The following is a 26,431-nucleotide window of genomic DNA, read 5'->3' as shown; positions in this document are numbered from 1 at the left end:
CCACCCCGAACCACAAACGAACCTACGATTTAGTCGATTGATTTTATTTCCTTGAAATAGGATGACATGTTTTTTTTTATTTCTATGTGCTCCACTACTACCAAACCCTCTCCCTACCGAGCGAAGGATTATGAAGAAAAAGCTGAATACTAACAGATGCCACACTTGTTCAACCGATCCGTTTTTCCCCTCACTTTTTACTCGGTGCGCTGGTTGGTTGTTCACCAGGAAAGTTTAACTCTTCAACAATTCCGGAACAAGTTTGTCTCTCTCTCTCTCTCTCTCTCTCTCTCTCTCTCTCTCTCTCTCTCTTTCTCCTCTTCATCTCGCTGTTCACTAAACTACCGTAGGTAAACTCGCCCAACAAACTCTACAAGAGTGTGCTTGTGTGCTGGTAATACAGCGTACAGTTTGGACAAGTGATTGGTATAGATTTATGATCAAACCATCATCGATTACCAACCGATCGGAGTTGCTGTAAACTTCATAACTTTCAACCGATACGGAACGGAGAGAATCTATTTTTACCTCCACGTTTTGTCGCTTTTGTCACTGCTGCTTGCTAACGATGTTCAATTCTTTTCTCGTTTTTTTCTCTCTCTGTCTTTACAGCTAGCCTAGAAGAGGACTGTGTCGACTTCCAGGGAAACTCGGTCGCACACGGTCTACTCTACGTACCTGGACCGGGCGTGTGCAGTTTGTGCGTCTGCTACCACTCTGAGCCGCTATGGTGCAAAGCAATCTACTGTGATCCTCCTTATGTAAGTGACTTGTAACTGTGCGATAATTTGCATTCGTTGTGTTGCGTCAAAATGATGGACGATATATTTGCCAAATAACAAACTAACTCTGTAACCGAGATTTTTCATTCGCACACATGCCTAGTCCCACATACAATTAGTTTGGCAATGATGATAAGACCCCAACACAGGTTTGAGAAGAACGGAAGCATCTTTACGATAATATTACTCTGATAGGTATATTGAAATATGTTGTACGAGGGAAATATGTTGTCGTGGCATAAGCAAAATTCTCAGCGAAACCCACCAATTCCAATTGGCAATTGGTTTCACAACTTCAAATTGGATTGCTGCGCAAGCATTCGACAATCAAAATGTGTTACACAAATTTACACCCTAACAATACACCCTAACCCTTTGCTGCAGGGATAAACGGAAATGTTTGCCCCACTTGCAATGCCAGCACGGCTGGGGTGTATTGTAATTTGGCCAAATTTGTTCAAGCTTCAAACACATTTCAACATCCCATTCCCATCGAACCGAAACAACCGGTGACTGAACTGTTACGCGTATCGTCGATTTGTGGCATTTTCCCACCACGCACTCAATGTCGCTCCAAAATGAAGCGTAATTTATGATCACCACCACCAACCGCTCAAATGTTCGACAATAAATTTGAACGCAACGCGGGCATCGAAAAAAAAGCCACCCATCCGTGAGGAAAACCGTACCCTGCGCGGACGAACGTTTTTTTGTATCGTGCGTAAAGTGCGCGTGCACTGCAAGGGGAGGAAGACCTAGGGGGGCTGAAAATTATGCAAACATTTTTAACAGCCACTGTACAATCTGTTCTCTGTTTACGGTCGACGTGATGCGATGCAATTGAAATGACGGTCACATCGACGGTAATGTCGATCGATTGAACGAGCGAGCAGCAAGAGGGCTCATTGAATTGCTGAACAATGTTTGTTACGCGGGTTTTGGAGCATAATGTTGTTGTGGTGTATAATTTAATAGGCAATAGCATTGTACCGTACGAGATTGTTTTTTTTTTTCTTCTTCCGATGGCAGCTTATTCGATGGGTAAGCTTTTATGTCAGCACCGTTCGCACCGGCGACTGGAATGAAGAAGCTTCTTCGAAAGTGGCTTCACTCGGTTCGGTTAAGCTGATTGAGTGGTTCACAGTCTCTTCAATCTAGACAGTCAACCAACCCGGTACCTTTTGGGTGAAACTTAAATGTATAATCAGACCAGAATCTTTCAGACCAATTTAAACCCCGTTCTCCTGCTGCACTCGTTTTAAAAGCTGAACCATCCACCCATTTGCCCATGCGCTGCCTCGCTGCCTACCTTTAATGGGGGGAAAAAAACCCCAAAATAAATTACTTCAACCATCACTTCCACCGAAAAACGCCCATCCCGATCGTTCAAAACGTCAAACCAAGCTAGCTCGCCGATGCGGCATCAGCTTTCAAACCTCAAACCTCAACCCAACCGAACAATGTTCACAAACCGACCAGAAATGTTCGAACGAAACCGAGGAAACTTTTTAATTAGATTCTCCAATTAGCATGCTCATAAACTACCTCCCGCAGTCGCAGGAGGGGACCGGTTTTGGTGGCTTCCCACCTCCATCGGCGTAACTGAAGCTACTTTCCCGTGCCACCCCGGCGAAGCCACTTCGACCGCGCAGTTCATTAAATCACGTGGAAAAAAGTTTCCACGTTCCTCAGCATCAGCAGTCAAACAGTGAAGCCAGCGCCGATAAGACAGTGACAATCGGTGAGCGAACAATTGTCGTAACACACGTTCGACCTGACGTTTTGTGCGTGTGTGTGTGTGTGCGTGTGTGTGTGTGTGTGTGTGTGTGTGTGTGTGTGTGTGTGTGTGTGTGTGTGTGTGTGTGTGTGTGTGTGTGTGAAGAGACTCCTACACGACTCTAACCACAATCACGAGTGATTGTTGCGCTTCAGCATATCTTTCGGTTGGTGGTCTTGCTGTGCCTGAACGCTATTGTACTTACAGCGTTGAGCAAATGCTGTTTACCGTTTGTACTGCGTTTTTTAGCATCTTGTTTTGCTAATTAAGATTGTTTTGGCGTGTGGTACCGTTGTAGATCACACCGGTGGCTATGGTTACGTTTACAAGTTAATTTAATTACACAACATCGGAATCTTCTATGCCTCACAGAACATGTTTACATATGCATGTTAAATTTTAAGCTTATTTTGTTTGAGTGTAACATGGTAGATTGAGAGCAAGGGATAACCACACTCTAAATTCCAACTGTATATTTAAAACAATTCCTGTAGCATATGATATGTTACTCTCCTTCCATTGCAATGCAATTCCATAATTCAGGTCAATAAACTAGCAAATAAAAACTGCTATGTCAACAAATGCACGACGAATGCAGACACAACACATCAACAAACATCTCCACCATATTTAAAGCTGCCACCAGCAGACCTTTGTGCTTTGTTATCCTGTTGTTCTAATTTAAACAAACACTTCAACCGAACAGCCGAGATTGTACCCACTGCCACACCGCTCACTCGGGTACAGCACTTGGAGGTTAGGTCTTTTGATGTGAGTGTGTGTGTGTGTGTATGTGTGAGTGTTTGTGTAAGTGTTTGCATGAAAAGCTCAGCACACTTTTCCCACCGGCCACCGTCACAGCCGTGTTGTTTGAAATTATTTGCATACTAAAGTGTTATACAAAAAACGGCTGTTCGTTTCGTGCGCCGAGCGCCTTGGCTCTGGTTGGCCGAACGACGTCAAAGCACTACGGTAATGAAGTGTTTCCAGTTCAGGGTAGTATAATTTTGAACTCTTTCATCTCAAGCACTTAGCTTCAAACAGTAACTACAAAAACACTGGCCTTCTCTCTCACACACACATAGACTAACACAAAGGTTTTTTTTGTTGTGTGTAAATCAGAGCAGTTACGCTTTAATTGTTTCTCTGTATTTAAATGATTCGCTGAGCACACACGAAATCACTTGCAACAGACCCTTTAAAGGCAAGGAATGGAATAGAAAGTTTAGTGCTTTGAAATGTGAAACAGTTTTCAGCTTTGCTGCAACAACCCGAGAGTGTAACGAAATATAACCTGATCCTGTTAAGCATTAGCTTTATCGAAGAAGCTGCAATGCAATGCATAAACTGCGTGTTATACTCAATGTTTCTTCGAAATGGCCAGCCCCGCTGGAATATGAGTGCATTTTAAGACGTAGGGATCTGCTTCCCCACAAGCAGCAGCGTATTGTAATGGTTGATCGTATCCTAAAGGGACGCTGTTTATTTATAGCAATTGCTTTGCCTCCATGCAAAACGCGCACCATCCACTCTAGCCCGCAATCTTGGGCACCGTGCTTCGCAGTTAGTTTTGCTTCGCTCGGAAACTACACTGCAGTGTTTATTGAACCACATGAACTAACGCCCGCATCTTTGCCATCAAGCAGTATGAAAGAGAATTGACGATCAAAGCCGCTCAACGAGCTTGCACCACACACTCGCTGCCCAACGATGCACCTCAGGCAACCCCCCCCCCCCCCCCCCCCCCGTTAAACCTACATGGGAATGGGCATACCTAGCCCCAAACCAGCCCAACCCAGGGCAGGCCAGTGTGAAAGAGCAGTGTGCTGAAACGTTCCGGTGCTCGGCGCACACTCTGCTCATCTTGCTACACTCGATCCGGATTTACCACCAACATTGCATGGTACGTGTGGCTTTTGTGCAGTAATGCTACCTAAAGCCCTCGGCGAGTGGTACCGTGGCGCGCGTATCGTGTAGATCACGTGCTTAATGCTGCAGGTATATGAGCCGGGATAAATGTCAACCTGGCGTGTAAAACAACGCTAAGACCGCACTGCCACTGCCGTCACAGCCACGGAATTGCTTCATGTCTGTGTGTGTGTGTGTGTGTGTGTGTGTGTGTGTGTGTGTGTGTGTGTGTGTGTGTGTGTTGGAGGGTTTGTGTATCAATGAATGGATCCCTATCCCGCTATATAACGTGTATTCTCCTCGGAGCAACGCTCACCGCACATAGAACGTTTGTTCTGGTAAGCCTTCAAGGATTTTGCTCTTCAATCAGCTAATCAAACTCGCTCGCATTAAAGCTCGCTCATGATCCTTACGACAACTCTAAGCATGCTTCAGTATAATACCAAAAAAAATAAACAAACAGCTTTTAGAATAATGTTAAAATGAGTAGCGCAACTCTGTGAACGTACAATCAAACAGAGTACATTGAAAATGGTTTCCAGCAAACAAACCTTCGCGAGCTATGGACGATATTTAAGCTCATCGGTGTGTGAAATATCCAATTCCGTCTGACAGCGCTTTGCACTGAAGCAAAACTGCCCCGGTTTAGAATGTTGATGGCATTTTTGCACCGGTATCGCTGACAACGAAAAATCCACCATTTTGCCTGGCCGCATTTTCTCCCATTCGTCTGCACACGCTAACTTGTTGCACTTGTTGCAAACCGCTCGAGTGCAATGTGTGCGCACACAGCTGCGGACAAACATCGAACGTTCAGCTTTTCAGCTCAAGCGTAAAACAATTCCCATTCGATGGAACCATTTCCATGTGTTCGCATCATGGAAACAATGCAATTTATGGCTACAAGCGGCTCGCATGTTGGTGGTGCAAAAGAGAAGAAAAAGCGAAATATTTTAGCAATCTTTCGTTTTTATGGTACTGTATCGGGGAAACGATACAGCTTCCGAACAGAAACGAGCGCATGGTTCGAAAAAAAAAACACAGCCCTTTCATTTCAAACAGTTTCCCTGCCTTAGCTTGCAAATAAATTTTTCCCTATGAATGGTTGGCGGACATGGTTGGTTACAGGGGGCTATCGCGTCTGTTAGCGGCTGGTGTAGCGGTTTCGACACCACATCCTGGATCCGGTTGTGTCGCATGAGGTCTCTTCGTAAATCGCGCCTGAAAAATAAAACAAAAACCAACAGCTGAAGGTTCACAACATTTTCCGCCACTTCCGGCTCGTTCATTGCCAAACCAAGGTGGACTGTAAGCACTGTTTCGAGATTGTCATTTCCGTTGCATAGCAGCCATATTAACCAGCACACAACCTCACCCCCGAAGTTCATTATCGCTCGGGCTCACCAGACCGATGAGCGGTGGATTTTACACCGCCTACTACACTCTCTATGTACCCTTAATTAACGGATGCTGCGACTCCTTCCAAAAGCAACCGACCGACACCGTCACCGATGATAATGATGATCGCGAGCACGATAGCATCGAAACCGAAAACCGAGTTGCACTGAATGGAAATTATAGCGAACGCTTGAGCCCCGCTCTATCGTTCGCAGGTGGCTCTACTACGGCACAGAAACACTTCATCATCCATCCCGCCGACTGATGGGGGGGGGGGGGGAGGCGCTGTTAGTTTGGGATATAATGCAATTTAACAGCAATTAAGCAAAGGCGTGCATGCGCTCCCAGACCCCGTACCCACTGTTTGCCACTAATTTCAACACACTTGCTTCGTCTTTCCGTTGGTATATGAACCGATTTAATTTAAAAAAAAAAAAAACGAAACATCCACGCTACTACCACGTCCTGCGAGATAATTTCAAACTCCCTGATGGGAGTTTACAGCGTGCCATGAACAAATGTGTTTCTTTTTACACATATTGTGCAGGGTTGGAAAGGTCCAGATCACCTTCTGGTGGATCACATTTTATCTCCGTGTTTCTACCATCTCTTGCAAAAACGTAACAAAACACACAAGCTATTCTTTACGACTTTATTTTCAAGACAATTTTCATATAACGTATCATTAAAGCTTACGGTTTTGGGCAACATGTAAGTTTGTTTTCCATTTTTTCCCCCCCAAAACCTGGCCATCGTTTCGGGTACCAAATGGGAGGATTATACGCTTTTGTACATCTTTTTTTAATTTTTTGCTTACATCATCTCACTTTACATCACGCGCAAACCGTCCTCATGTTTCCCAGCGTCATCAGAATGTCTGGACGCATTATAGAGGCTTATCTTTTCATCCACTTTTCGCTCGTTCGTCCTTTACAATTTCCGGCTATGTGCCCTTTATCGTAATTACATAATATCAACCATGTGGCTCTTGCGTTTAAGGATTGCTATTTTCTGGAACGGTTATCGCAAGCAGCCACACCTGCTGGATTGTAGTAAAAATATCTGTTAAAGCAGATAAAGCTTTTCGTGCTTAACAATCACTTTGCATAAGGGGAGATATAATAGAGCAATGCAACCGATTTCCATGGTTTCGCGTGAAGTGGAAAAATGCTTCATTAGTGTCATGTGCAATACATTCCATTCCACGCAATTGCACACGTCGGAGGTAATTTATAGATAGAGGCCGTACTGCCGTTCCTTGCGAACAAAAAAGTGACGCTAATGAACAGGCCATTCATTCAGCCTACAATGAACTGTTATTAGGGAGCAGCTGCTTACTGTGCAACTTGTTTCTTGGTCGTGTGAAATCCTAGCACGGGAACGCTAGGAAAGAAAAGAAAAATAACCTCCTCATATTCTATCCCTGCGCGCTAGTTGGTGTGCTAAAACCGTACGCGAATGGAGCACATATATGGCTTAAAGGCTCGAACCCGGGCTCGATGCTCGGCTCAAATGAATTGGCAATTACCTCTAACAAGATTGTTGCTCGCTAAAAATAGGTACACTGACGTACGTCGTGTGGTTCGTTTCGCCCCTTATACGGATCATTGCATGTATCAATGCGGTGAAAGCATTGCTTCAACATCCAATCCAATCAGATCAGAGATTCGAATCGAAGGGCGAGCGGAAGCAACAAAAAAACCATAATGAACAACGTATCTGGTTGGCCGTACTTTGATAAAGGCAATACGTTCGATTGACGTACAAGTAGCTTGCTTCACTTAGACGACTGCTGCTAGTTAGTAGAAGTATCAAGGATGAGCACATCTATTAAGCAAAGAAGAAAATCCCTATATTTCCGTCCGAAGAAAAGAAGAATGACTGTTTCGTCGTTTTTTTGTATAATCGAAATGGAAACGATGAACCACGTTTCGGAATTCTTGTATTGTCGTACATTTTTAGCATTTGTTATTTACATTCACTTGGCTCATGTACAATCACTTGCAGCTTGTTCCTTGCATTCAAATAACACAACTCGTTGCATTTACTATTCACTTGCTAAGTGTGAGTGCATCTTCCTTCACCGAAGAGATTTGTTTCCACCCGACCCATCATCCAAACACATTACGAGCTTCCTCATCAACGGCATGCAAATTCAATTTCACTACCAGCAAGATGCACTGAACTACCGCATAAAACTCATTGCACCAACACTCTAGCATCTAGCGTTAAAGCAAACACTCTTCTTCACCATTACTCAATTATGTGCCGCCTCGATGCGGATGCGTTTGCCTTCCCAGCTGGAAGAGATTGCAACAAAGGTGAGACGACCTTTACGCAAACGCCGGCCAGTGCCGCCGCCAAACCCCGGAAACTGAACAGCACGTCCAGTGGCTGGGCATTTGCTATCTATTTATACCTCGCTTTATACCACGGGCCACTTTGGACCTTCTTCCACTCTTGCCTTTTCCCCGAACTGCGGACCAGATGAGAAATTGCATACTCCTCCTCGCCTGAAGACTTATCCGCCGGAAATTCCATCTTGCTCGGCGTGGGAGTGTACGAGTCCTGGCCGCGAAATTATTCGAACGATTGTTATTGAATCTTTTGAAGGACAGCGAAAAGAAGGAAAACCAAAGCGGATTTACGGGCCCAGCCTCGGACAGCTGGAGCAGCATCCCATTCGAGGGTTGCTTGAGGTTGAGCATAATCGCGCCAGGCTTATTAATTTACGTTTCCACAATGTTTCTCGCTAAAGTTGATGAAACGTTTCGCCCACAACGGGACATTTATTTGATTTGGTTAGCATTTTACCTTTCATGGTATATACACAAACCAAAGTCCTACCAATTTTCTAGAAGATCAACATTTATTGCATGACTTCTAGAGAAGAGATAGAGTTCGGAGAGCATTTTTTTCAAACGAGGATTTTTCTTCTGATCGTTCTGAAATATTACTTCAATAAGCCGCTTTCATAAATATTACATTAAATTACGTTCCATATTGGTTTACAGTAGAAAGCATTTAGATTATCGTTTATGTGGTAGAAGCAATAAACATTTTTACTCTGTTTCTATCGTTTTCTTTACAGTTCTGTAAAAAGTTTCGCGTAGGTGAACGATGCTGTGAATTTGAGTGTCTCGATCCACCCGGAGAGGACGAAATGTATCAGGTACGTAATAACAAAATTAAATTTTAGCTTAGTTATAAAAATGTTGAAAATTTTAAGATCGTAGTTTTGAAGTAGATAGAAAATTGAATCATTTTAATGATTTAAACTCCCTTTAAGAACGGTGTACAATGTAATAAACAAACATATCATACATTCAGGAAAGTATACGTTTGCTTTGAAAAAGAAAAGTTTTTTTTTCATTCCGGGTGTTCCAAGTCATTTTCGAATATGTACATAATTATTCACCGCCCCCAAGATGTTTTTCAATGTCTGTCAAATGGTGTATTTGCTTCATAATGGAATTTCAGTTTTAACACATGATTTTCAACACATCGCAAAGAACTGTCAAACTAAATCCGTGCTTGAGACGTGTTGAAAATCATGCTGAGGAAATTAAAAATTATGATGATCGAAATGAAATATCAGATTTATGTGGATTACCATCTTGCACGCGGTGAATAACAACGTATACATTCGAAACTAACTTGGAAAACCCTGTACAAGATTTATTTTACAAGCTACCAGGCGTCTCCACCGACATACTGATACTGATAACATGTCGTATGGAGTTGTTTTTTTTCCTATTCATGCCGTATTGCTAGGAGACTCCAAACATAATGAGATAAAACAGATGTAAAGCGATACATAGTAGCTTTAAAGGGGGAATTATATGACATTAAATGTAATTGTGTAACATTATAACTATTTGAATAGTGTTCCCATTTTATCGTATTATGTCGTACACTCGTTCATATTATTACGCGATTTTTTGTTTAAAAAAAACACCAGTCCTCTTTTACGTACCCTCGGGATCATCGGATCGTTTGAAGTTTTCAAGCTCAAAATGCATTACAATGAACCATCCGTTCGTGCATGATGTCAATCAAACGGATGCCCTTACCTCTGGGCGAAAACTTTACCCCGTTTAAGTGAAGCACAATGCCCGGTGTCCGGTTTCCTGGAAGCCACAGTCCGCTTTATGCCTTGTTGTTATTCAATCCAACATTTAAACTGGCCCTCCCCGCATCGTGACTTGCCATGCCAACCTGTCATAGCGTTATTGAAGTGCGTTCATAATTTATCGTTCGTTATTCCTTCCTTCCTTCCGTTCTCTCACAAGCTCCTCCAAAGAGTACCTCCCAGCGGTGTCATAGCACTGAAAGGGCTTTTGCTTCGTGCCTTCTAACGCTGCCGTGCCCGGCGGTGGCAACGCCTCATTGAAAACTGCCCCCCATCGTTCGTTTCGCTCCGTGCCGATAATCTTTCACACGCAGCAAAGGAACCCTTCTTTCCGACATATTTATATGCTCATCCATTTTGCATCTCTCACCTTCTCTTCCCACCCCCTCCTAGGCTCGGCTCCGGAAGCGTGCGGAGATACTGGCCGGCAATGGAGCCAGCACACCGTCACGGTCCGGCGATTGGTTCTGGTCGCCGACGAGCCGTGCCACCGTAGCCGGACTGCTGCTGCTGGTAGCGTTAGTGCAGAGCGTTACGCAAAGGTTACTGCTGCTGCCGTCATAGCTCTGCTGAGGGTACAACTACAACAGCAGCACACCGAACCGCCCAACACTGCGCTGCCCATCGTAACACCTTTTGTTGCGTTCGAGGCGAATCGAGCCGATCACGCCGATCACGGCCGACCCCCCTGGACACGCGACACTCGGGTACGGCTGTGGACTGGCGAAGATGCGACTGCAGACTTGGAGCCGGGATCATAGGCGTCATAGAATATTTAAAATCGAAAGCAAGCCAAGTTCTAAACTGATGCGCGAAGGTAAGGGCTTCAGCCTGGGCCAACCGTATCACACACACACACACATACACACTGTGGTAAGTGGAACAGCAAACGCAACACGCGAAACACAATGAAGCCGAGGTGCGAGAAATCTTTAAACTATGCAATGCAGTTTTTTAATAAGAAATAATAAAAAAAACAACAACAAAGCCAGTATGAAACGTGATTGCTAGCAGACCTGCTAGTCATAAGGTCCTAGCGTGACAATTAGCTATTCTAACGAATCAACACACACTCATACAACACAACAAATCTAGCTGTAAGAGAGTTTTGCTTTTAACGCGCGTTGAAGGGTGGGAATACAATCATGAGCGTTATCGTTAGTGGATGGACGGACGGACACTACTGATAAATAACACTACAACACAAACCTAAACTACGTTGGCGCTTACCAACAACAGCAATAACAAAGCAGCAATCGATAGCATCCTCACCATCCATCCTATTCCTTCTACGATCAAATCCTCAAATTTTGAAATTACTCTGCTCGTAAATACCGACCCACAAGTTCTAAAGGGAAAAAAATAAATCTTATGGATGTAGCACCAGACAGTGGTAGCAAGGGCGGAGAGTGCATCAATTTCAACGAGACGTCCACTAGCAGCAGTACAATTAAACCACGGCACGCAGAACAATTTCGTGCTGACAGCCCCAGAAGCATAGCTAGGCGAGTCTTTCTTAGAAGCGGAGTTAGAATGTAGCAACACAAACACTTCTCAAAAACACATGAGGTAAACAAATCTCTTTGCGTCCCGAGCGCTTTAGTACTACGGCAGTAGTAGCACCGTTAGCGTGGTTGTAGCGAGCCGATGTGCGCGGCTTAGCAAGCCGCCGTGCGTACCAGTTTGCGTACCGTCCGCGTTTGATTAAATCTTCTCTTTTTTTGTAACATCTAAAACGGTTTCTGGTACTTAGTGTTTGAATACTTCCAATTTTCCAATGGAGGAGAACGAACGTAGCAGTGTTGTAGCATTATAACGAACAAAAGTAACACCTTTCCAACATTTCCAATAGTGCTTATTTCGACCCTGGTTCAGGGAGCGGTTAGCGATATTCTGCAGCGTTGGAGCGACTTTTGTAGCTGGAGGAAAAGCTGCTTTAAGTTCGGTAGTGTACATCAGTATCTGTTTATTTCATGGGAACCATATTATGCTGATTATCTTATGTTTTTTTCACACAATCGATTTTTGTTACAAAACAACCAACTAGCAGTATACCTAACAACTCCGCATGTCATAAGAAATGAGATAAAATTTGACAACTTCATTACACCCTTACTCAAACCGGGAACAAAACCATCCAAACCTGTAGAAACAAACAAACAAACAAGCCGTAGGTGTTGAACATCCTCCACCAAGGGGCCGGGATATCTTAATTATCTCTTGCACGGAAAATAACCCGCCTCTCTCATTTTCCATTACGTGTTATGTGCGCCAATCGGAGCCATTCGCCAATCTCCTTAACCTTGTTGGCTGCAGTTACATTCTATCGACTGCCAACGTACAGAAAAGTTGGCAGAAATGAGTTGCCTTGAGTTCGGCTTCCGTAATCGCATTCCGTCCCAACCTTGGGAGCCACCCAAGCCGACGCGAGGGAGCGGACATTATACCACCCGGTATTCGGCCCCGAGAACCCCGCAGTGTCCAAAACAAGTCGACCGAAGCATTTGCTACTGCTGCTGCTACTGCTGCTGCCAATCGTGGCCAAAATTTGTTTCGCTTTTCAACACAAAAACTCCCGGTAACTACGACTTTCGTTCGAAATGGTTGCCTAGTGTCCTAGGTCCTTCTCTTTCCCCGGAGTCAGTGAAGCTGAAGTCTAACTAGCCCGGGACTGGAGAAGGGACAGCAAACAGGGGAACGATGACGATATAATTTTTCGACCGTTGGTTACGAAAGTTGCTCCAAACGAACCAAATCCCTGCGCACAGCTCGGTCCGGCAGTATGTGCCACCGCCACAGCGAAAGTGGTAGCGGCCCCACCATCGTAGGGGGCAGATTGAAAAATGGTCCGATTTTGGAAGCAAAAAATTGTTTTCTGTTCGTCCTGTGGCCCTTGGCGGAAACCGTTTTGCATGATGCTGCTGTCGAAATCAGGGTAGCATCGGGGAAGGCGAAGGCATCGTTCGCCCAGGTGGAAAAAATGTCCACAACAAACAAATCCAATTTTCCCTGTGTGTACTTTTCCGTTTTCGGGTATGGCCCCGAGGGGGCCGGAGGGTGGGGAGAGGGGGAGCGGCAACATCTTCCGCCCCGCACGAGCCATGGATCGCGTGTCTAGACCTTCGCGGCAGCTAAACTTTGGAAGGATGTGTTTGCTTGTTTTCCATTGAACTGAGTAGAGACGCTCTTACAAATCATAAAATTTGTTACTAGTTTCCACACCCCCTTCCCTACCCCCCCCCCTTTCCCCTTCTTCTCTGCCCTAAATAAACCATATTTCTTTGTAATTAATTTCCATACTGATTGGAAGTTTGTGTGTGCAATACCTCTCCATGGGCAGCCTGTACGAACCCGACCAAATCAATGCATTTGCGATGGCAACTACAACAAAAAACAGTGTCACCATAGCCGCGGTACGCCAGGCCACCGCTGGCTGAAGGTCATGAAGTCAACGGCTCTTCTGACTGCCGCACCCCCGGGGCGCTGTTCCACCACCACCACCACCGAAACCACCGATTGGGTTTCATTTTTGCCGAAGCTTTCATTCGCTTATCCATCACTGTTCCATCTCCGAACCTGGGTCCATCATGACGCAAGTCATTTTCTAGGAATTTCCGTCCCGCCCTGATATGGTGGCATATTTTACGGGACATGAATACTAAAAGATGTTGAGATAGCCCCGTGAAGGTAACGTGCGTATTGTCGGAAGGCTGTTGTACACTTGCCAACCCAGGAGTGGCAAACATGGTATCGTTGTGTGAATCTTTTCTATAAAAGTTGAACAAATTGCCTGCAAACGTTTCTAACATCAGCAATAACGTACTATTATTTGTTCGGCTAAATTTGTTGCCAACACCGGCTCGAGATAATGTAAACAGTACAATCGCAAGTACATGCCAAGCTTACTGTCGCTTTTATGGAAAATAAATCGCAAACATCTTTCTCCGTACCAAACAAGAGTAAAACAACGCAAACAAAAAGTTGATTAGATCGCTTCCGTTTGCTTTCCCTAAAAACGCCTATGAAGCACACACACACGCGCATGCAGTACAACAACCACGTGTGAGGGAAAAATCGATCGGCGTAGGACATTTTTCCGGCAATCCTTTCCGGCTCTTCTGTTCCTTTGTGTGTTCTATGTTTGGGGAAACGGGGTTTTGCTGTCTTGCTCCACGCCACCAGGTTACATCAGGCAATTCAGCTGCTGCTGCTGGTGGGATTAAATTGTGAAATATCCAGAGCTTAGTGTCCCCAGACGACCCCTCCAAATATACAGTCCCCGTTTTGTGTCGGACAGGTCGTTCCATCCGCCCCATTGACTACCTGTCAATTGGTGAATGAATTGTTCAAAATCAACCCTTCCGTTTCCGTTGCGGACCTCACGGTCGGTCGGTCGGTCGATCGTTTCGGCTCTCTGCATTTGCTGCTGCCCTCCCGAACAGAGCGCATTTGTGCGGTATTAGCTTCCTTAACACATCAATTTAAAGCACAGTGAACACAGTGGGGAGAAGCAACCCCCCCCCCCCCCCCGTTTCCCGCCGGTCCCGCAGGTTAACCCGCATTTGCGAGCGAGTGAAAGCGCCGGCAAAGCGAGGATCTTTGTTCCCAAATCTGTCTACTGTCCCTTTTTTTGAGACGCTTCCTTCCAGTTTCCCTCCCAACCGATGGGCAAAACCGTTTGCTTCGATTCACAACAACATCCCCGGATCGATTTGTAATGCCCGGTTGGTACACCCTCATCACCTCGGCAGCCCTGCTCGGTTGTAAGATGCCGTAGATAATATTTCAAATTGCTCCCCAGGGGGCTATGAACAATGCAGCATAACGATACCCGCTTTCTTTTGTTTTCCTTTTGCGCTGGGCTAAAATTAGGTTCATAAATTTCAACTCCACCAAGACCAACCCACCAAAATGCACGCGAAAGCTCTCGCCAGTCGCGCTACCAATTTGTCGGACGTACTGTGCGCAAACTGTAGCGCACCGAGCTGTATTGTGCGGTGCTGCGCCCCGGGTTTCAACATCAAACGCGGGCACTTGTTTTGTGGTGAATATCAAACGAAACCGAAGCGAAATTGGAATTGAAGCGAACAACTTACCACCGTGGTTGTACGTTTTGTTTCCTTTTCCTATAGCAAGTACGGTGACATTTTCGACCGAGTGCTCACTTTCCTTCCTCCATTTAATGAGAGAGTTGCGGGAGCGGCTACAACGTCGCAGCCTGCTTCGATTCGTGCGCATTGTAGCCGGCCTCGTATCGCTGAACAAAAAGCGGTAGACGGGAGATAGGGGCGTGTGCTTTGGCTTTGATCCTTGCCGCCGGTTGAAGCAGTTCAAAGAATCGTACAGCGGGCACGTGCACGTCTTTTGTGTGAGTAAGCACTCGTCTGCCCGCTTTTGGCTGAGCGCTGAACGCATCGTCAAATATTAAGCACATAATTAAAACAATAACAAAGATTTAGGACCTCCCACGGTGACATTTCGTGACACACGGTACGGCAAAATGTGGCTTTTGCATGGGCGCTTGAAGCGCTTGGAGAGTGAAATGTTTGGTACAACGGGTACAATCGCATTGTTGGGATCGGTATGTGAAAGCTCTAACAGCAGGATTTAAATACATTCCCCTGGCAACAGAAGGTTGGATTGTTCTTATTAAAGCCCGGGTTGCAGATCGAATGAAAATGAATTTTTTTTTTGTTGTTTTTGCTATATTCCATTAAACATCGATCAAAATATGGCCCCAAAAGAAAGCGAATTAGATTTTCCAATAATTTTGACTATAAAACGTGTCAAAATAATGAATAAAAAGCATTTACGTGGGATTCATCGCTGAAATATGTGTTCTTACCGTGAGCAAAGCGGGGAATCCCAAGGAAATGCTTTTAATTCATTATTGTAACATGTCTAAATGGTCTAAATAGTTGGGGAATTTAATAAAATATAGTAGAAAATCTCTTAATTTCACTTTCAATTTCACTGGAGCTGTAACCCGAGCTTAAAATGCAAAACGCCTAAAGGTATGCAACTTGACAGGTTGATTGCCTGAAGCTGTTTTCATAAGGACGTTATTTTTCGAACAACAATTAGAACAATTCTTCAAACAATTCACACTAGACTCTTACTTCTGCAAAGAAACAATCATTTAACAAATGCTTTTAAATTTCCATCCCTCCTACACACTCAATCCGGCGTCTTAAAACCTTCGACATCTTTATCAAATATTTACACTTGATTGACTTGCATAAACAAAAGCTCGTCGTTTGTGCTTTACCCTCCCGTGCTGTTGCTTTGCTCAGCCGTCCACTCAAAAAAGGGATTCATAATTTTTGCGGAAATCTCTCTTCACAAGCCTTCACCTGAACCGTACAATTTGCCTGTTAAAAGCCCATTCAAACTCAACCACCGACACTGACACTGATCGCATCAAAAGGAGAAAAAAAAGGCTAACACTTTGAAGAACTTTGCACACCGGATGGACCCACCGGTTCCTTCTCATAACGATCCGCTTACGCAAAAGCGACCGTTTCTTTCCACCCAACCCAGCCGGCCAGTCCTCGATACAGGAGGGTGGTGCCGCGCACAGCAACAGCAAAACCCATAAAAGTCTTCAGGCTTCAGCCACTCGAACTGCCACGAACCACGGCCACTCATCGTTCATTGGTGAAATTGTCGCCGTATAAAGCAAAAAAAAAAGTGTCACAGAAGAGGTGCAAGGAGTTGAGCAAGAAAATGGCTGATCAAAATACTCGATGAACGGTGGAAAAAGCGGCACCAAACCAAAACAAACGGAGCAAAGCAACAGTAGCAAAACGAAAAAAAAAACACCGCCCCATCACCAAACAAAGAGGTAAGGCTACCGTCGATAATTTCATTGTTTGGCAGTGGAAATAATAGATCGATGAGACGGGAAAGAGTAGCAACAACATCAGCAAAAATGACACCCCCACACAAAAGGGGTGCTGCGTGGCTGAATGGGTGCTGAGGAATAAGCCCATCCTTATACAAAGCACAGGCACACAGACACACACAAAAACCGATCCCCCAGTCGGCCGTGCTCGAGTGGAAAATGGAGGGATCAATTTTTTTTTTTTTTTGCCTGCACTACGAAAAGTAACAGTAATCCGATGGGAAATCGGCCATGGAAAAAGATTACTTCGATGGGATTGGTTCGGTGCGGTGGGGTCGGGCACTGGACGACACATTTTTGTCATCGATTTAATGTATCCCACAATGGGCCGGTGGGTGTTGGGACCGGACCGGACACGGGGCAGTTCCCGGGAACAGGGGTGTGTGCATGTGTGAGGCCGGATATTATCTCCCGCTCGCCAATACCTTTCGCTCTCTCGTTCTGTAAGGAGGGAAATGGGGGAGGGAGGGAGTGTGAAGCATGGTTGATACGAAGCGATGAAAAGCTTCCTACGACATACCGTACACTTTATGGGTCGTAATTGAATTTCGTGTAGTTCAATGGCACCGGGCACGAGCCGGGCCGTAGCAAAGTTTATGTGTGCCAGGGGACATTTTGTCGAATGGTTTTATCTTTTTCTTTTTTAAACCGACGAGCTTTACAAGCATGCAAAAAATTAAACATCATCAAACACATCACGTTAGGTTGTGTGCTACCATTTGACCCTAATTGATGAGGGCAGATGTTTTGCTTGTATCGTTATAACTTACAGAATGACCGCAATTTCGCCTTACTACTCGGAACAGCATCGGTGGGGCCTGTTTGGTCGTGGAAGCGGTGCGATTACCGTTCGAACGACATGGCACTAAACAGTTTCTTTTTAAAGTATTTTTTACCTTTCTTGCCATTCCTCAAAACTCGGTAATATGAATTCAATTCTTAATGAATTCGTCTTAGGTTACGTATTATAATGATTTGGTCTGCATGAACACTTACAGCCAATTTCGGGCACTTACATGTTTTTTTTTTTAATTTGAAGCTAAAACGCTAGCTGTTTTTTTTAACAAAATTGGCCTTCAAAAATGTTTTCCCTACAAAATGTTTCACTGTGAATGGTTCATAATGAGTTGAAATTAATTTAGAATATTTTGTATTTTATACTCATTATAAACAAAGTGCCCGAAATTTAAAATACACATTTTTGAGTGTTCTTCTATGATTCGAACAATTTTAGGAATTTTAAGTTTTCCTTTTCATACATGCTCAGAGAAAAAGTAGGAGAAATTGGGGATTGAACTTTCTGTCACAGTCTAGGCACCTTGGAACGTCCAAATGTCTTAGATTTAGATATCCAGCACTTAAGATGGTCAATGTAGGACAAAGGCTGTTGCGGTTGCTTCAGTTGCATCGTTCAAGGCAATATTAAACTTCATAAATCAAAATTCAGCGCACTCAAATCAATCAAATCTACATGCATGGTACAGCAAATTTGCTATGAATAATGTACCACTGCCGAGCAGACATTTTTTAACACTTGGGACATCTTTTTTATAAGTCGAAAACGACTCCCCTTCAATAGAAAACAGAACAAGCTAAGCTTGCCGCTGTTCTTGCATGCCGTTTTAAGAGATGCAATACAAATTGCATACTTTAAGGCGGATAACTTCTTCAGAACAATAACTATAGCTACCAACTTTGCACTTTGATGTGGCCAATCAGTAGAAAGGATACCTTTCGCTTTATCGCAAACAATAAACTGCTGCAGATGTGGGATGAAAAAAAAACTCGGTAAAACAAAATACCTTTCCCCCCACGTCAACGCTCCGATGACTCTCCACATCACAAAACAGCCGGCAAGACTAATTTGCTGAGAGTGTCATAATCTTCTTTTCTCTTTTAATTGTTCACCATCACAAACCCCTGCGCTCTTCCCCCCACCCCCCTTTTATCCATAGCACGTTTGTGTGAAACCACGGTTGCAAATAGTTTGCAAAACTATACAAGTGTGCAGCAAAACCCCCTTCCCGCCCCATGCTTTTGTATTTTCTTTCTCACCGGTTACGGTGTAAGCCAACCATTTTCTCCCGTTGTTGCTTTCGCGTTCGCACACCAGGGCACACCAGGGCACACGAGGGGGGGTAAAACTTACCCTTCCTGCGCGCAACTTGCAAACCTCTGCCAAAAGGAAAATGGCCAAGGAAAATGTACAGTGAAAGCATCAGCACACTGACGGACTGAGAAAACGTAAATACCAAACCAAACTTCCCCATCCCCCACTTCTCAATTACCGTTGCGTACCAAGCGTAAAAAATTCTTTCAACCATCTACTTTTTGCCCGCGTATTTATTTACCTGCCACGCTTCGGGAGCGCGCGTTTCATGCTGCGCTTTATGATTGGTAGGGCATACGTTACGTTCCAAGAAAACGATTGAAACCTCCAGTCGGTGCTAGGGAAGCGATACCGCAGTGCAAAGTGCGGTTTGTTTGCAAACCGAAAGTTAAAGAGATTTTCGTAATTCTAATTTAAAAAAAAAAGCTCTCTGCTGGGAAACGTTACATCGCGCGGACCAAAAATTACTAAACCATCGTTTTTAAAAATCTCGTACAAGGGAAATTAATATCTCTCACCAAACACCATTCCTTGGCAGCTAATTGATGTGCGGGAAAGTGCCAGACCCGTCCCGTAATTCGCTAATTGTGCGCTTAAGCGCTGCTCGACAACACTTTCTACCATCGGTTTGCAAACTCGGACCAAAAGGGGGGGGGGGACAATTAAGAAGTGACTTTCGCCCGAAACTGGCATCTTTTGCCCGATTTCACTCGAACCCATTAGGGGGTGGTATCGCAACACACAAAACTCGGATCGATCGTGAGCGCTCGATTCCACGAACTAGTCACCAGCTGTTTGGTGGTTAGAGTTTTTCGCGTGCTGGTACTATTGACTGACGGCGGTGTGGCGTTGATTGCTTAGAGAAAGAGAAAGTGAGAAAGAGAAAGAGAAAGAGAGGTAAAGAGAGAGAGGGAGAAGGAGAACTTTTGTCAATCAAACGATCCTATGCAGGGGTTGATTGTTTGCGCTTTAGATATCGCTTTGCGTGCAATCCTTTACCTCTCAGCAAACATCAAAAAAGCTTATTTTTGCTGCTTTTCTACTCTTACACCCACACCCACACACACACACACACGCACAGATATAAACTTTCTCAAACTTTGTCACAAGTTCTTTTTTTCGATTTACTTGGTCCTTGTTTGTGTGAGCGTGGAAGCGATTATACCCTAGAAGACTGGTATTGGAAACTCACCCTACATGTATTATCCGTGAGAAATACTTTTATTATTTTTTACGATGATATTGTTTTCCAAAATACTTTCTACTACGGTTGATGCTCATTAACGGCATGTTCTTTTCGTTTTTTTTTCTCCGTTGGTTTTGGTTGTTGGTTTTTGATCCCGTGGGTTTTAGAATAGAAAGTAAAATTTCCTCCTTATTTGCTCCTTCCTTTGCGGATGCGGTTGTTCATTAACAATGATGGGGAGGTGTTTACGTTTCATGTTACATTATAAGCTTGCTACAATGCTCCACCACAGCAGCAACAAGTCACTCCACCTGTTCCTCCAAATAATAACACAATACAAAATCTTGCAATAGTATTATAGTTGAATTGTTACAAATCAACAGAAATAATAGAAAACTAGCTGTCATTCTTAGCAGAAGAGAATGGATTTGAGTAGAACGGTGAGGATAGGGTCGCTAAACAGATTTCCTTTTCCTAGCCGCAGAACACGTCCACGTACACGCCATGAATGGATTGTCGAGACCGAAGCAAGGGCTTGCCTCCAACAGCTTTCTTGCTTTCGCCACACTCACTTTCCACTTCCGAATTGTACCGACCTACCGGAACCATGCCAGCTCAGTACCATTTTTACCACCGGCTACCGGCTGGTGGGTACAGAGGTATGATACAAAAGGTAGCAGATATACAAGCAGATTTTTACACATTTTTATCAGTGCAGTATCGAACAGCGGAACATGTACGGAAGACGATCAAACCAAGAGCAACCAAAAATAGAACGAACAACAACACACAAAACAACAAAGATAGAAATCCCAGACAGCTAAGTGCTAAGTATGTCACACACACTCGGCTAGTGCTTGACGACCGCTTCCGGGAAGGCACGCGCCAATATTACCAGACAAATAATTAAAAAAAAAAAACATTAGATAAAAATACGAACAAATACAACGCTACGCACCAGGCGCATCCAAAACAAAAAAAAAGCTTAACGTTTTTTCCCGCTGCTAACCCGATACCGACTCCAATCAAATCGACGGTCGGCCCACTTCGGGCACGCTTTTGGTCCTGGACGGGAGATATCTTTTCCTCTGCCAGGCAGCGAGGCTGGCACCGTCGCAACTGCTTGGTTTGGACGCAAAACGATGGCAGTGGCAGTGTGTGGTAATCAATGGGGACAAAACGGTGCGCCAGCATCGACAAACGCCAACCCCCCCCCCCCCCCCCCCAAAAGGTGATGATAGGCTAGGAAGTTTTACATTGAAAAAAAGGGAGTACAGCACCGGGAGCAAGAATTTGTGTGCTACTACTAGGTATGGTATGTAAAAAATATGGTATGTAAAGCAAATAGAAACGGAATGAATAATGTAGGTAAGAGAAACGTGAATTCAAAGTGAACAAAAAAAAAGCGGGATGGGATAGAAAAGTGAAGCCAAAAGTGAAAGGAAATGTCCAGCAAGGAGAGCTCAAATCCTTCGGCATCGAAACCGAACACTGGTATCGGAAGGGGAAAAAAACTCGCAAAGTCGCAAAACCAAAAACAAACAAACAACCAAAAACAACAACTTAAATCGATAAAATTCCACAGTGCCTTGTTTGCTGCGCATATAAGAGAAAGCTTATTATAAAAAGGAAAAGGCCGTCAGGACAAACCGTTGTCAAAATGGGGCGCATCCGAAAACTTAACTAACTACACATAAACACACACGCACACACACACACACACACACACACACACACACACACACACACACACACACACAATACATACACCCAAATGAAAGTGGCAAAAGAAGAGAAAACAAGCATGTTAAGTGTGCAATAGGTTGAACGGCAGTAAAACAAGTTCCAGCAGCTTTTTGCCGCGGTGCAATGTGCGGTCGTTTCGGAAAAGATGATGGTGAGATTTAAAAACATAAACAAAACAAAGGACGTGGTTTAAAAAAAAACAGTATATCGAGGGACTTGTGCTGATATGGGCAGGGGTAGATAGACAATGCGAAGGACTGCACTTTGCGCTCGTGCATATGCGTTTTTCCTAAATCCCATCCAAAAGCTTTACCTTTATACGCGAGCAGTATGTAGGAAGAATAGTAAATAGTAGTAGTAGTAGTAGTAGTAGTAATAATAACAGCAATAGATATCCACTTTTTGCTTTGTTGTTAAACGGTGAGCAAAATTCGCAACAAAAACCAAAAAAAAAACACGCAAAATACACACAGATTATGCATATCGCGATATAAACATAAAAGCTCGATTGGTTTTTCCTTCTACCAAAACACTAAAAACGGATAACCTAAGGTTTGTTAATGGCGCCTATCCAGGTTGAATATATTTAAAAGAAATGAACAAAACAAAACAAATCTAGCGTTAAGCCAGTCTCCTTCCAACACATCTAGTTCTAGTTTACTAATTAATTGAATCCTAGTAGCCTCGCGTACGGATTAGGTAGAACATGTTTGCGGGAATCCGAGCGAGCCGCGTTATAAAAACAAAATCAAGTAGGTGTCGACATGCAACACGCTCAACCACGTTAACCGGTTAACCTGTTTGCTTCGTTGTCTCTCTTTCTCCCTCTCTCTCTCTCTCTCTCCCTCTCTCTCTATCTCTTTATCTCTACAACATGTTTATCTCTTTCGATGCTTTTCCGTTTTTCCCGCCAACAAACTCGAAAGCTCAAAGCGTTAATCGATACTGTGTTTTTTTCCCTATTGGAGATTTTAATCATATAAGAAAGTTACGCATCAACTGAGAGGAATTTGAGGATGCAGTCAAACTGCAAAATCTCACCAATAAAATCTCGCCTAGAGCTAGCTAGGAACATTCTCAATAGCGGCACCCAAAGCAAACACACCCAAAGCAAGGGTTCTGCGGCTAAGTATAGACCCATTAGTCCTACAAATGCGTGCAATAATGTAAAATAGTGTTGGTTTTTCATCTACGATTGTTGAATCTCTTCAGATGTTTTACGGTTTTCCAACGAATTGTTCTTTATTTTTAACTAGAAACATTCAAGTAACAATGCCAATTACAAACAAAACACTCTCACACAACCATACAAAATGCTACTGTTTTCACCTATTGAAAGCGATATAGATATAGCATTAGAAGAGAAAAAAATAGCAACAAGCAAATAGTAATATATGAACGGCAGGATCATGTGGAGGTATGCCCGTTTGCACTCAGCAACTTATCTCAAACCCCCCCAATAAAAAAAACAAAAACAGCAACCAAATACCAAACTTTACGCCACTAAGCCCGTGTAGTTTTCTAAGCTCAACTCTTTAAAAGAAGCAAAACCGAAACCGACTACTAAATGCCCAATTCAATGCGCTCCAGAACGGTGGAACAAAACTAACATTCAAACATATTCTTATAAAATGAGAAACGAAACACGCATGCACACTAATTGAAGCTTTATTCATTTTTTATTGAAAATATTGAAAAAGAATGTGAGTGGACGAATTCCATCAGCAACAAAAAAAAACTAAAGAGAAAAAAAACTAGCTATAGGTATAGGAAAGGAAACAAACATACCGAAATTATTCTGAAAAGCAAAGCTACTAAATTGAAACTGAATCTAGCAGAAAAAAAAAAGAAAATCAAGAAGACAAGGGGGTAAGAAAAGAATCAAACAAACAGAATGCAATACTCCATGGACCCTTCTTGAGGATGGGTGGAGGGAATAGGGGAGGGGAGGGATGGAAAGCAAATAATTCAACATGATAAACTACTTTAAATGGTTTTGACATCCGACAGGAAAATAATCTTAAAGAAAATAAATACCACTTAATGAAATAAAAAAAAACACACAATCACTAATGTGAGTGGACATTTCTTCATTTTTTTAAACCTAAAAAGCAAGTCCCTGTTTCTGTTTTAAAACGAAATAATATCACACACATCAAACGATTTTTAGTGCGGCAAGTTTCATTGAAATAGAAAACTTTTTCCATTAATTTCAGGTTGATTTTACGATTTTTTTAATTCTTTCCTTAAGTTCTTTATTTAAACCAAATGTTTGTTTGTTCATTGACTTAACGGTTATAATTTTGACTTCTGTTGTTTTTACCGGTCATTTTGAATACAAATTTTCAGTCTGCACCATATTGTAATGCACACCCTGTTTGCTCTAGATCAGTTTGGACAATTCTTCTGCACACCCTGTGCCCAACTTCTCAACTGTCAAACGCCTTGCGGAATCACAACAAAACATCACCGTGTGGTCCATTCCTGTTCACACAATTTACACAATAAAAACACCGTCTTTTTTCTTCATCGATCCTTCACAACGATTGTCCAATGGCGTTGGTGAGATCTTTCCAGTAAGTAGCATCTGTCCCACGATCAGGCCAACAAACGCTTATTACCAACCTACTGTATATCTTTACGTAACTTCCAGAATCCTCCTTCCCAAGCTGCCGGCCGTTCCATTCTTCGGTGGCAATCTGTTCAACGGTCTTGCAGAAGCTACAGCTGGCGGTGCCTGGGGTCTGCTGTCGGCCCGCACAGTAATCCGCAATCAGTTCCCCCGCGCACGAGAAACAAAGCGTGTGCGGGTGCACGGATGGTGGAAAAGGATGTCTACCCTGGCCGGGCGCCGGGTGCTGATGCGTAAAATACTGAAAGGCCGACACGTGTTGTCGCATTAGCGTAACGTGGGCTGTTGGGGTGTTTTAGTTGATATTTACGATAAATAAAGCGATGCGGTAGCAATGACTCGAAACGTGCTGCAGTTTGCTTGGACGATTGCATCTTTCGGAAGCACCCTGTATCGGCGCCTTGGAGGTTGTGTTTACATTACATTTTGACAGTAGCAGCTGCATCATAACAAAGCTCCGCACTTGGCGCTCGGTTTCTGGTCGGTACGGTAACGCGATGGACCTCAAAGACGAATCCCAGATTGAGTTTACAATAACTAGCTTTACCACCTGCTGCCGGTTATGCTTATCGTGCAGCGAGAGCGAGGATTACTACGACATCTACCTTAGTTCGATCGCTTCCCACAGCGAGACAACGTTCGTGGAAGCCATACAGAAAATCACCAACGTAGAGGTAAGCACCGAAATGTAGATAAATGCATCGTCTACGTATTGGTTGACACTTTTCCCTTATTTTTTTTGTTTCCAGCTAATTTCCAACAATAAGCTACCGTCGAAAATTTGCAGACATTGCGCGGCCCGAATAGATGATGCGTTTTGTTTCGTGCGCGATTTTCATCGTACCAACGAGATGCTTCAGAACTATCTCGATAACGAAGAATGCGACAAAGAAGAGGCGGAAGAAATAGATCTAACCACCGTGCAAGAACTATGCGAACTGGACCTAACCGATCAGCAGATCGTGACGGACGAGGAGAACGAGAACGAGCAACGCGAAGGTAGCGAAGAGCCCGAACACCCGGACGACGAACAGCTCGAGTACCAGCGTCACGACACTCCCGAACAGCCGAACGGGACAAACCGGGGCCTAACGGCGGTAGATTTCATCCTGCAGCAGATTACCACCTCGCCCCAGAAGAAAAAACGGCGCCCCGACAGGTCTGCGCTCAAGCACCAGTGTAACGAGTGTGACAAATCGTTTCTCCGCCGGTCGAACTTGGTCGATCATTTGCGCCTGCACGCACAGCTGAAGGTGTTCGCGTGCGATTTCTGCGACAAGCGGTTCGTGCAGTCGGGCAATCTGAAGTCGCACATGCGAACGCACACGGCGGAACGGCCGTACCGGTGCAGCGTGTGCCAAAAGGGGTTCACCCAATCGAGCGCCCTCAAGACGCACATGTTGGCGCACACGAACACGAAGCCCTTCGCGTGCGACGTGTGCGACAAAGCGTTCGTAAGCAGCTCGGATCTGTGCAAGCACAAGCTGACCCATTCCGCCCAGAAGCGCTACCGGTGCGTCATCTGTCCGGAGCGGTTCTTCACGCAGAAGGTGCACCTGCGGAACCATCTGACCCGGATGCATCCGACCAGCAACATCTCGGTCTCGCTGGAGGCAGGCGTTGTAAAGTAAATTGGGGAGAAAATGAATGGGGCAGTGGTGGAGTGACTGCAGACTTTTTGATTGTAGAGTTTTGCACTCAATCATCCCTCTTTAGCTGCGTAAGCTTTTAATGCTGTAGGGCCATATTGGCATGAATTTTTTTAATTTTGAAAGTAAGCAAGGAATAATAAAATTGGAAACGAACCACTGGACGATTACTCAACAAAAGAAAACGAATTAAAAAAATCCTCCTAC

General features: G+C 44.1%; 3 protein-coding genes across 12 annotated transcripts in view; all 3 read left to right on the top strand.

Annotated features, from left to right (window-relative positions):
* The window catches only part of LOC121591155, a 42,700-nt gene extending 22,676 nt beyond the window's left edge, over positions 1-20,024 (top strand). For all 10 annotated transcript variants that reach the window (XM_041911577.1, XM_041911574.1, XM_041911576.1 and 7 more), the window contains exons 4-6: positions 613-761; positions 8,957-9,037; positions 10,391-20,024. In XM_041911577.1, the coding sequence (XP_041767511.1) occupies positions 613-761; positions 8,957-9,037; positions 10,391-10,561 (401 nt within the window). In that variant the 3' untranslated portion in view covers positions 10,562-20,024. The remainder of the gene's footprint in view (positions 1-612; positions 762-8,956; positions 9,038-10,390) is intronic.
* Positions 20,025-24,371: 4,347 nt separating this feature from the next.
* On the top strand, positions 24,372-24,913 carry LOC121591157 (39S ribosomal protein L34, mitochondrial). The gene is made up of 2 exons (XM_041911578.1): positions 24,372-24,519; positions 24,597-24,913. Exons 1-2 carry the CDS (start codon positions 24,497-24,499, stop codon positions 24,844-24,846), a joined length of 273 nt encoding a protein of 90 aa, XP_041767512.1. The 5' UTR covers positions 24,372-24,496; the 3' UTR covers positions 24,847-24,913.
* Positions 24,914-25,012: 99 nt separating this feature from the next.
* On the top strand, positions 25,013-26,391 carry LOC121591154 (zinc finger protein 420-like). Its single transcript, XM_041911566.1, has 2 exons — positions 25,013-25,249; positions 25,325-26,391. The coding sequence occupies exons 1-2, from the start codon at positions 25,073-25,075 to the stop codon at positions 26,204-26,206; spliced, it is 1,059 nt and encodes a 352-aa protein (XP_041767500.1). The 5' UTR covers positions 25,013-25,072; the 3' UTR covers positions 26,207-26,391.
* The last annotated feature ends 40 nt before the right edge of the window (positions 26,392-26,431 follow it).

This window comes from Anopheles merus, chromosome 2R (assembly GCF_017562075.2).
Source record: "Anopheles merus strain MAF chromosome 2R, AmerM5.1, whole genome shotgun sequence".
NCBI classification, from domain to species: Eukaryota; Metazoa; Arthropoda; class Insecta; order Diptera; family Culicidae; genus Anopheles; species Anopheles merus.
The sequence above is the reverse complement of the archived record's forward strand: the minus strand, read 5'-3'. Positions and strand labels throughout refer to the sequence as shown.